This window comes from Carassius carassius, chromosome 17 (genome assembly GCF_963082965.1).
Source record: "Carassius carassius chromosome 17, fCarCar2.1, whole genome shotgun sequence".
NCBI lineage: Eukaryota > Metazoa > Chordata > Actinopteri > Cypriniformes > Cyprinidae > Carassius > Carassius carassius.
In genome coordinates, this window is record NC_081771.1 from 33660561 (window position 1) to 33671342 (window position 10782).

The window sequence follows — 10782 nt, forward strand, 5'->3', positions numbered from 1 at the left end:
CCGGCCGGAGGGGAGTTCCCAGACTTGGTCTGTGCGCAAACCGCGCAGGCGGCTATAAAACGATGAGTATGCCGTTCGCGGGAGGGCCACCAGAACCGTTGGCCTATGGATGCCAGGGTGCCCCTAACGCCAGGATGGGCAGCTAATTTAGACAAGTGAGCCCACTGGAGTACTGCCGGACGGATGCGGGGATGAAAAGAAGATCAGTAGGACATTGACGCGGAGTGACGGAATGAGACTCATCCTCCTGGTAGAACGAATAAATTCGAGATTCCTGTGATCCGTCCACACTATGAAAGGAACACAGGAACCTTCCAACCACTGATGCTATTCACCCAGCGCCAGGCGAATGGCGAGTAGCTCACAATTGGCCACGTTGTAATTACGCTCAGAGGGAGATAACCGATGTGAGAAATAAGCGCAGGGATGGATCTGACCATCGGAGGCAGATCGCTGGGAGAGTATGGCCCCAACGCCTACCTCGGACGCATCAACCTCGACAATGAACTGTCTGGAGGGGTCGGCGGTAATAAAGGATGGGAGCGGACGTGAAAAGGGTCTTAAGACGATCGAAAGCCCTCTGGGCAGACTCGGCCCACTCAAAACTTGACTTGACAGAAGTAAGGGCGGTTAGAGGCACGGCGACCTGACTGAAGTTACAAATAAAGCGTCGGTAACAATTTGCGAACCCCAAGAAATGCTGCAAGGCGACACGAGAGTCAGGGACTGGCCAATTAATAAACGCCTTAACCTTAGCGGGGTCCATGCTAATGCCCTCCCCTGAAATGACAGAACCCATAAAAGTGACCGAACGCACATGGAAGGAGCATTTCTCAGCCTTGAAGAACAGTCTATTCTCGAGAAACCTTTGAAGAACACAGTGAACATGCTGGATGTGCACCTGGAGGGAGGGTGAGAAAATAAGAATATCATCGAGGTAAATGAAAACAAAAATATTGAGCATGTCTCTAAGGACATCATTGACCAACACCTGAAAGATGGCGGGGGCGTTTACAAGACCGAACGGAAGAAAGCGATACTTAAAGTGCCCATGGGGCGTGTTAAACGCGGTCTTCCATTCATCACTCTCCCTTATGTGAATCAAATGATAGGTGTTGCGAAGGTCCAATTTCGTGAAGAATTTTGCTCCCTGCAAGACCTCAAAGGCTGATGACATGGGGGGTAATGGATAACGGTTCTTAATAGTTTTGTCATTAAGGCCCTGATAGTCTATGCAGGGACGCAAAGAACCATCCTTCTTCTTCACAAAGAAGAACCCAGCGCCCGTGGGAGAGGATGAAGGAACTATGGTACCTGCGTCCAGGGACTCAGACAGATATCTCTCAAGAGCTTCGCATTCGGGACTCGACAGGGAATACAGTCTACCACGAGGTGGCGTAGTGCCCAGGAGAAGGTCGATGCCACAGTCATAGGGACGGTGAGGAGGGAGAGAAGTGGCCCGAGATCGGCTGAACACCATCCGCCGATCGTGATACTCCTCCAGCACCCCAGACAAATCACCTGGCTCCTCCTGAAAAACAGAGACGGAGGATACAGGAGGGATAGCAGAGGTTAAACAGTCAACATGACAAGTAACGTTCCAAGACAGAATGGTACACTTAATCCAGTTTATCTGAGGGTTGTGCTGCATTAGCCAGGGATGCCCTAAAACTACCGGGAAATATGGGGAATTAAAAATTAAAAAGGAAATGGTCTCAAGGTGGTTACCGGAGATTGTGAGAGTTAAGGGTGGAGTATCACGGCTAACCCTCGGGAGAGAGCTTCCGTCTAAAGCAAAGAGGGGAGAGGGTGTGTCTAACTCCTTCAGGGGAATACCTTGTGCGCGTGCCCAAGACTCATCTATGAAATTGCCCTCGGCCCCAGAGTCAATCAGGGCCCTGCAGGAGGTAGAGGAACCAGGCCAGTGAAGATGTATAGTGAAGGTGGTGTAGGAGTTAGGAGGAGAGACCAGAGTGGTTGCGCTCACCAGTAGCCCCCCCCCCCCCCCCTACTGACAAGCTCTGGCTTTTAACAGACATGTGGAAACAAAATGCAAAGGTGAAGCTCAATACATGCATTTGACAACTCTCCGCTCTCGCTCCGTCGTGGATATGCGGATGCCGCCCAGCTGCATGGCCTCAGGTTCTGAGGAGGAGAGTGGAAGGGGATCGGCGGGTGGTGAAGACAGTAGAGCAGACTCCAGACTTCGAGCATGGTGGTGGAGGTCAAAACGCTTCTCGATGCATAATGCAAGGTCAATCAGTGAATCCAGATGAGTAGGGACCTCCCTGGACAATATCTCATCCCTTACTTCGCCGTTAAGCCCCTCCAGAAAGTGAGCGAGCAGCGCCGGCTCATTCCAGCCACAGGAGGTTGCCAATGTGCGGAACTCGACAGAAAAGTCTGTAACAGAGCGCTTACCCTGACGAAGAGAAGACAAGAGGCGGGAGGCTTCCTCCCCGTAGACAGACCGATCGAAGACACGGATCATCTTCTCCTTGAAGAGGGAAAAGCGCTCGGAGCACACGGACTTGGCCTCCCAGACTGCCGTCCCCCACTGGCGAGCTCGTCCAGAGAGAAGAGAGATAATATAGGCGATCCTTGCCTGGTCTCCTGAATAGGTTGACGGCTGGAGGGAAAACACAACCTTGCATTGGGTTAAAAAGGAACGGCACTGGGTGGGCTCACCGGAATAGCACGGCGGGTTATTAATTCGAGGCTCCATGGAGTGAATAGATCCGGACAAGGCTGGCGGACTGAGACAACACTGGTGGAGACAACACTCGCGGCCGATAATTCCTCCTCGTGCTTGCCTAGCATAGCCCCCTGGATCTCAACGGCTGACTGGATTGGATTCTCTCTTGCTGGGTCCATAGTTGGCCAGATTATTCTGTTGTGAGAAAAGAGGACCAGAGAGAGCAATTCGCGGAGCAGATACAGTCTTTAATAAAAAAAACACAGGAGCTTGAAAGGTCTAGTAGAAACGAAAAAAAACCTCCCAAAGGGAAAAAACTGGAACCTAAAACTTTCACTTGTTCAAAAATGGAAAAGCAAAAAACCATCGACCGCCCAGGCGGTATCAGTACGGTGGACAGCTCCACAGCAGCACTGTAGAGAGAGACAGGCAGATCCGTTGACGAGCAGCGGCAATACTTCTAGGCTCTCACTCCTCTCTTGACCACGCCGAAGGGACACGGGCACAGACAGCCTTGAGAGGTAAGCGCAGGACTTGGACTAAGACACAACAGGGGATAAGACATACAACGTTAGCGAGAATAGGGGAATAATCTGGCAAGGCAGGTAGGGAGGAGAGGGAAAGAAGTAGGAGTGCTAATCAAAGGAGAAGGGGGAACAGGTGCGGGAAGCCAAGCGCAAAGAGTAGCGCAATGAGGAGCAGCTGAAGGAGATTAACAGAGCAGAGGAAAGGTGAGTGTGAAATAGGAGGAGAAGAGGGAATGAATCTGAGTGAAAAGGGAGGGAGAAAGAAAAGAACCAGGATCATGACAACAACGAGAGACATTACTGCTTGTACTGCAGTAAACCCTATGCTAAGATGGCAAGGCATCTAGAAAGTTCACATGAAAATAAGTGTGATGTGGCTAGAGCTCTAAGCTTTCCAAAGGGTTCAAAGGAGAGAAAAAAACAGCTTGATTATATTTGCAACAGAGGAAACTATGCTCACAATGCAGCTGTTATGGAGTAAGGAAAGGGGGAGCTAGTGCCATTTAAACGACCACGTAAAGAAGTGCAGGGAGAAGATTTCATGCATTGTGCATACTGTCAAGGACTTTTTACAAGAAAGGTCCTGTGGAGACACATGCGTACTTGTAGACTTCAACCACAATCAGACCCTCCCAAACCAGGAAAAAACTGTGTTCAGTCCATGTGTACCTAAACAGGGCCTGTCCCTTCAAACATCACCAAACAACTGTAAGGAGTAATCAGTGCCATGAATCCTGACCAAATCACAGATATAATAAAAAATGACAGAGTAATTACTGATATTGGGCAGCATTTGTTGATCAAAGGTGGGCTATCAGATAAGAATAAACAATGTGTGTGGGAGAAGATGCGAGAATTGGGAAGATTGATTCACAATGCCAGGAAAGTCAACTCCTTAAAAACACTAAAAGACTGTGTAAATCCAAAGAAGTACATGGAGACTGTTAAAGCTGTCAAGTATACATGTGGGTATGACAGTGAAAACGACAAATTCTTGATTCCATCACTTGCTAACAAGCTCGGGAATTCCCTGGTTAAAGTTTGCAAACTCTTGAAAGCTCAGGGCTTAATCTCCAATGACAAACAGCTTGTGAAGAATGCCAGTGAGTTTCAAGAAGTCCATGCAAATAAGTGGAACGAGATGATCTCTGCTACAGCATTGAGGAATATCAGGGAAGCAAAGTGGAATGTGCCCACGTTCATGCCCTTTACTGAAGACGTACAAAAACTGCATACTTTTCTCAGTCAAGTACAAGATGAGTGGTTCAACCTGCTCTCTGAAAGTCCATCTTCTAAAGCCTGGATGGACCTGGCCAAGGTTGTCTAGCTCAGATGATTCTCTTTAACTGGCGGAGAGAAGGAGAGGTGGCGAGCATGCCTTTGTCTGTGTTTTTATCAAGAGACACTTCTGATCCAAATGAGGATGTGGACTGGGGTCTCTCGGAAGTGGAGAAGAAACTCTGCAGACACTTCACAAGGGTTATCACCAGGGGAAAGCGTGGTCGGCCCGTTCCAGTCCTTCTGACTCCAAAAATGCTGTGTTTCTTAGAACTCCTTGTTAAGCAGAGAGAGGCGTGTGGGGTTTTAAAAGACAATGCCTATATGTTTGCTAGACCAGAAGCCATGACACATTTCCGAGGGTCAGACTGCCTCCGTGGCTTTGCAAAGGCTTGTGGTGCAAAGTGTCCCAAGGCACTGACATCTACCAGGCTGCGTAAGCATGCCGCGACCCTTTCAACAGTGCTGAACATGACCGACACCGAGATGGACCAGCTGGCAAACTTTCTCGGGCACGACATCAGAATCCATCGTGAGTTCTATCGACTCCCTGAGAAGACCCTGCAACTTGCCAAGATCAGCAAAGTTTTAATGGCTCTTGAGCAAGGAAGATTAGCTGAGTTCGATGGCAAGAACTTGGATGAAATTAGGATAGATCCTGATGGTTTGTTAATTTATTAGATTTTTTTTAACCATCTATTCCTATACCAAGTTTGCAAACCATTATATACCACTGTAAAGCTGTATTTTGAACTTCCACAGAAAAAGTAATTGACTGTGATGAGGAAGAACAAGTTAATGACTGTGATGAGGAAGACAGGAGCATACAAGAGGGACACAGTTCATCTACTGTTGACTGTTTGTATTACTGTCAAAATACACCATTACATTTTGTTGTTATTGATCGTTATCAGTCAAGTGACTTGTGAAGACCTGATGGGCAAACACATTGTTCCAGCGCAGAAGATGATTCAGTGCACTAAACAAGTATTTATTTTTTGTCAAAACTACTGTCAAATGCCTCCAAGCTATTCTTCAACATTATTATTTTATTACATATGATTAAGTATTAATAATACATTTTATCTATTTTATTATCAACATGTTTTACTGTAAACTTTGTTTTTGAGGAACTTAATACTATAAAAGTAAGGGTTCATAAGAGAAAGTTAAATTTGTGTAAAGCTAGCTGATCCACTCTCTTCTGTTGGGTGGGTCGAGGCACAAAACGAATTGTGAGATGATTCCTTTTTGACTAAAATAAAACAAAGTACTCTGTTTAAAGAGTTTGAGCTTATTTTTTCTAAAATGTTTATTGAAAAGACATGATGTAGATTGTAGTTCAGTTATACTTGCAATGATTAAAACAACTGCACACTTTAGGGTTAATTTCACTTACGGTATATACTGTATAATCATGATTAAAATCATTAGTTGGACAAGAACACCCATCACTTGTGCATTGTCAGAATTTTATAGCACATTTACTACTTTCTTTTTTTTAAATATAACTTATCTTTCTGAAAATGTTGAACTTTGATTATTTCCCATCAAAGCTTCAGCCGAGGTGGCACTTCCTCCTACCGAGAGGAATATGTCACACAAAAGAGGCAAACCATCATCAGAAGAGCCGATGCCTTCAGGAGCCAGTGCTATGAGACCGCCTTGCAAAGGTGAACTCTTTACACATTTCTCTTTGGTACGTCTGTTGTTTTCTGTAGGATTAAATTAAACTAGAATTGGCTAAACGTTGCAGTAGCAGCCACATGGTAAAAAAGACTGCTCATTTTAATCACTGATAAGCTTATATCTGTTTGTTATTTTTATCCCTGAGAAATTCTAAATTCATGCCTCTTTCATTTCAAAGCCACCAGTTACCCTATATCAGCTGGGAATAAATAAACATATGTCACCCATGTACAGTTTATTGTGCTCTCCTGCTTGCATTGCATATTGTCTCTAGAGAGGGTCATAGATCCTTCTGAAATACATAAATGCACCGTCTCTGGCAATAATATCAATGCCTTTTTTTTTAGATTGGGTAGGAAAGTTTTTTTCTCTCTCTCTCTGTAATTAACTCAAATATTGAAGTTGCTGATTTTGCTCTCTCTCTCTCTCTCTCTCTCTCTCTCTCTCTCTCTTTCTCTCTCTCTCTCTCTCGACAATTCAAAAAATGACTACAGACACCTGGTTATATCTTATGTATTTAGTCACTAATTTCTAAACTAAATCTAGTTAAAGTACCCCTTTTATGCTTTTTCAGGTATGACCTTTCATGTAGTGTGTAATATAAAAGATCAAATGTAAAGAGGTCAAAGTTCAGGACAAATTAAATTAGTCTCCCAAAAGGAAGAAACGAGTCCTCCGTAATTCCAGACTTGCTTCCTGCATGAACCTACACAGGTTTGTAACAAAAGCCCAGCCTCTGGTTTTCATTGGCTGTGTGCGAATGTGTAATTTGACCTACTCTCTACAACGGTAGAACCGACAACAGACTGGGACATCTGACCAATCAGAACAGAGTCGAGTCTCGATAAAGGAGGGTTTAGAGAGATCGAATCTTTGAATGAATTCCAGCATACATTCTTAATCATTTCTTATTTTCTGATCACTTTAAGCTAAAAGTAGCCAGAAGAAATCTCCCTGGCAGCAGGCAGAGGTGCAGGCGGTGGAAAGGCACCTGAAGTCCTTCATCATATCTGGCACTGTACCAGCAAAGAGTGACTGTGAGAAATGCTTGAAAGCTGAACCAGAAGCTCTGAGGAACCGCGATTGGAAGACCGTAAATTTTATGTTTATAATCGCATTACTGTAAAGATGCAACTATCTGGCATGGCAAGTTTTGTTAAAGTTAAAGCCACAGCAACACTTGTGAAATAGAATAACTTTGTTAAACCAGTGCAAGGCCACACGCTGAAAGCATTGGTCTAACAAAAGTTGTTCTTAAGTTTTTGTTGAAATCCATGTTTGTGAAACAAAGCATGTGAGAAAGTTTATATATTTTTTTACATTTAGTATAACAGGCCTTTTGAGGTTTTGTTTTGAGGTTTGACTTCGAGTTATGTGAAATTTAACTCAATAAAAGTTGAATTCAGTCATTTTAATCTGAATTAATGTCTTGAAGTTCAAGTAGTAGTAGGTTTATTGTAATGATAAGTATCCAGTGATTGAGTAGTAGCTGATGCGGGGTGGTTGGCTGGGGCTAAACACTACTTTAAAATAATTGAAAGAAAGAATAGTTTGAAGTGGAAAGGTTTAAATGTTTGACTTGTGGGTATGATATGAGTTGGAACATATACAGGCAATTATTGACTACAATCCTTTGTATTCACATGTACAAAATGCATTTTAGAGTTGTCCTAACTGAAAATAACTTGCACTGAAGGATTTTTAAAACATGTCAGTGCCATTGTGTAACGAATTAAAACTTCCTATTCATCCGGAAGAAGGAGGCGGGAACCGGCGGACAATCAAACAACATTTTAATAATACAAAATAAACACAAAACAGCGCACCAGCCCCTCACGGACGACTGGTGCGCTCAAGTAAAACCAAACACAACTAAAAGCCCAGGCCTGGTCCTCTCTCGTCCTTCACTGTCGTCGCTCCAGTTTTATATCCTTCCATCTCCTACGTGGGACTCGAGACCGGCCGTGGGCCGCAGGTGCCACTGATTTGCCCAATCACTGCCGGCCTCCCTCCTTGTTCCCACGTCCCTCGGCCCCGCCCCACTCGCCACACATTGTTTTGTCTCAAAATGCAAACCAGTAATGTTTTTTTCTAAGGCATTTTAATAGAAGCTGTTTCTATATCCTAATTTAAGTAGGGCCTAGTCCTGGTTTAAGATAATCTGATTGTGAAACTGGGCTTTTGGGCGAGAATGAAGCTTTGCATCACTAGCACCGTTTGCAGGACTCACTACAGTATATCTCCACATAAACTAAACAGTTAAATTTCAAAATGTTAACTTTTGTACTACTAATAAACATTAAAATTTTACTTTGTAGATTAAACCCATTTTAAAAGCAAATTATCAAATGCAGTCTGAAGATTTACTTCATAAAAATTCCTTTTATTTGTCATTTGTAATATTTGTTGTTGCAAGGTCCCCTCAAATCATGGGAATGTGTATGTATTATGCAAATGATATGCATATAATATGCTAATTTGGTCCCTGTTTCGGAAGTCCCCATTAAGCATGGTCAAGACATTACTTCACTAATTCAGTTGTCTGAAGTCGTGTATAGGCTAAGAGAGCTATGGTTAGTGTCCCTATTTTTTTTCAAACCTCAAAACCCTTTAGAAAGGGTGGTCCCCACATGTGATGATTAAAAACATGGAAACCAGTATGTGTGTGTTTGTGCGTGTGTGTGTGTGTGTGTGTGTGTGTGTGTGTGTGTGTGTGTGCGTGTGTGCGCACTTTGGATGGGTCAATTGCAGAGCACAAATTCTGAGTATGGGTCACAATACTTGGCTGTATGTCACGTCACTTTGTCACTAATGCTAAAGTGAAGTAGTTTTGCTTTTCTGTAGTTTTTCAGTGGCTCTTGACATGTGTCATTACCTGAGCAGTCGAGAGCTGTGCATTTATTTCATGTGTCTTAAGCATATGCACAGTTCTGTTGAACAATAAATGTGTTTAAACAATGTTGTTGAACCGAATGTAGGAAGGAAACTGTTAAAATAACCACAGCATTAACAACAGCCTTGAAATAAGAGCACAAGGTTTATCTGATAATCAGATGCATGGAAGTAGCATTCATAGAAACAGACATCAGCGCGTTTTCTCTCAGAATCATAATTCGCTGACAGAGGAAAAGTTAAGTATTATAGCATTTTATTTTATGAAAATAATATAAAGAAGTTTTTGCACTGAAGGAGAAGTGATCTCGCTCTCATAGACGTGTCAGGCTTTATCTGCAGCTAAACTGAATAAAAGCAGAATTAACTTAAACGTTAAGACAATAAACAATTTATGAATGATGCAGTGCTAATTGACTTCTCATTTATTACAGTACAGAAATGATAAAGTACATTTTCTACCTTATTCTGTGCAGAAAATGTAAATAATTGTTTGTAGTATTTAAAAAAATCATAAAATTGCCATTAAGAAAAAATAACAGATAACAAATGATTAATTATTGTCCGGCAGTGTATTTGATTTGTTATAGCAAATTCAAAGTAAGAGAAAGAAAAGAATAATAATAATACATAAATTCATAAAATTATTGTTAAAATTATGTGACATTTCTGTCACTTCTGAAATAATGACTACGCCCCTGGTGTGACAGATTTTAGCCTATACATATTACTTTTAAAGCTCGTTTTAAATTTTGGCTTACATAAATGTCTACAGTCGTGGCCAAAAGTTTTGAGAATTACATAAATATTAGTTTTCAAAAAGTTTGCTGCTAAACTGCTTTTAGATCTTTGTGTCAGTTGCTTCTGTGATGTACTGAAATATAATTACAAGCACTTCATACGTTTCAAAGGCTTTTATCGACAATTACATGACATTTATGCAAAGAGTCAGTATTTGCAGTGTTGGCCCTTCTTTTTCAGGACCTCTGCAATTCGACTGGGCATGCTCTCAATCAACTTCTGGGCCAAATCCTGACTGATAGCAACCCATTCTTTCATAATCACTTCTTGGAGTTTGTCAGAATTAGTGGGTTTTTGTTTGTCCACCCGCCTCTTGAGGATTGACCACAAGTTCTCAATGGGATTAAGATCTGGGGAGTTTCCAGGCCATGGACCCAAAATTTAAACATTCTGGTCCCCGAGCCACTTAGTTATCACTTTTGCCTTATGGCACAGTGCTCCATCGTGCTGGAAAATGCATTGTTCTTCACCAAACTGTTGTTGGATTGTTAGAAGAAGTTGCTGTTGGAGGGTGTTTTGGTACCATTCTTTATTCATGGCTGTGTTTTTGGGCAGAATTGTGAGTGAGCCCACTCCCTTGGATGAGAAGCAACCCCACACATGAATGGTGTCAGGATGCTTTACTGTTGGCATGACACAGGACTGATGGTAGCGCTCACCTTTTCTTCTCCGGACAAGTCTTTTTCCAGATGCCCCAAACAATCGGAAAGGGGCTTCATCGGAGAATATGACTTTGCCCCAGTCCTCAGCAGTCCATTCACTATACTTTCTGTAGAAGATCAATCTGTCCCTGATGTTTTTTTTTTGGAGAGAAGTGGCTTCTTTGCTGCCCTTCTTGACACCAGGCCATCTTCCAGAAGTCTTGTCCTCACTGTGCGTGCAGATGCGCTCACACCTGCC

At 43.0% G+C, this 10782-nt stretch overlaps 1 protein-coding gene across 1 annotated transcript; it reads left to right on the forward strand.

Annotated features, from left to right (window-relative positions):
* The first annotated feature begins 3990 nt into the window (after nt 1-3990).
* LOC132160437 (uncharacterized) lies at nt 3991-7315 on the forward strand. Its single transcript, XM_059570120.1, has 4 exons — nt 3991-5164; nt 5263-5358; nt 6057-6173; nt 7119-7315. Exons 1-4 carry the CDS (start codon nt 4555-4557, stop codon nt 7313-7315), a joined length of 1020 nt encoding a protein of 339 aa, XP_059426103.1. The 5' UTR covers nt 3991-4554.
* Nucleotides 7316-10782: the final 3467 nt, after the last annotated feature.

What these genes read in the sequence shown, in the direction of transcription:
- LOC132160437 (XM_059570120.1), top strand. Translation starts at nt 4,555, where the DNA reads ATGATTCTCTTTAACTGGCGGAGAGAAGGAGAGGTGGCGAGCATGCCT. An exon ending in AATTAGGATAGATCCTGATG is followed by an intron (nt 5,165 to 5,262) that starts GTTTGTTAATTT and finishes GAACTTCCACAG; the next exon opens with AAAAAGTAATTGACTGTGAT. An exon ending in TATGAGACCGCCTTGCAAAG is followed by an intron (nt 6,174 to 7,118) that starts GTGAACTCTTTA and finishes GATCACTTTAAG; the next exon opens with CTAAAAGTAGCCAGAAGAAA.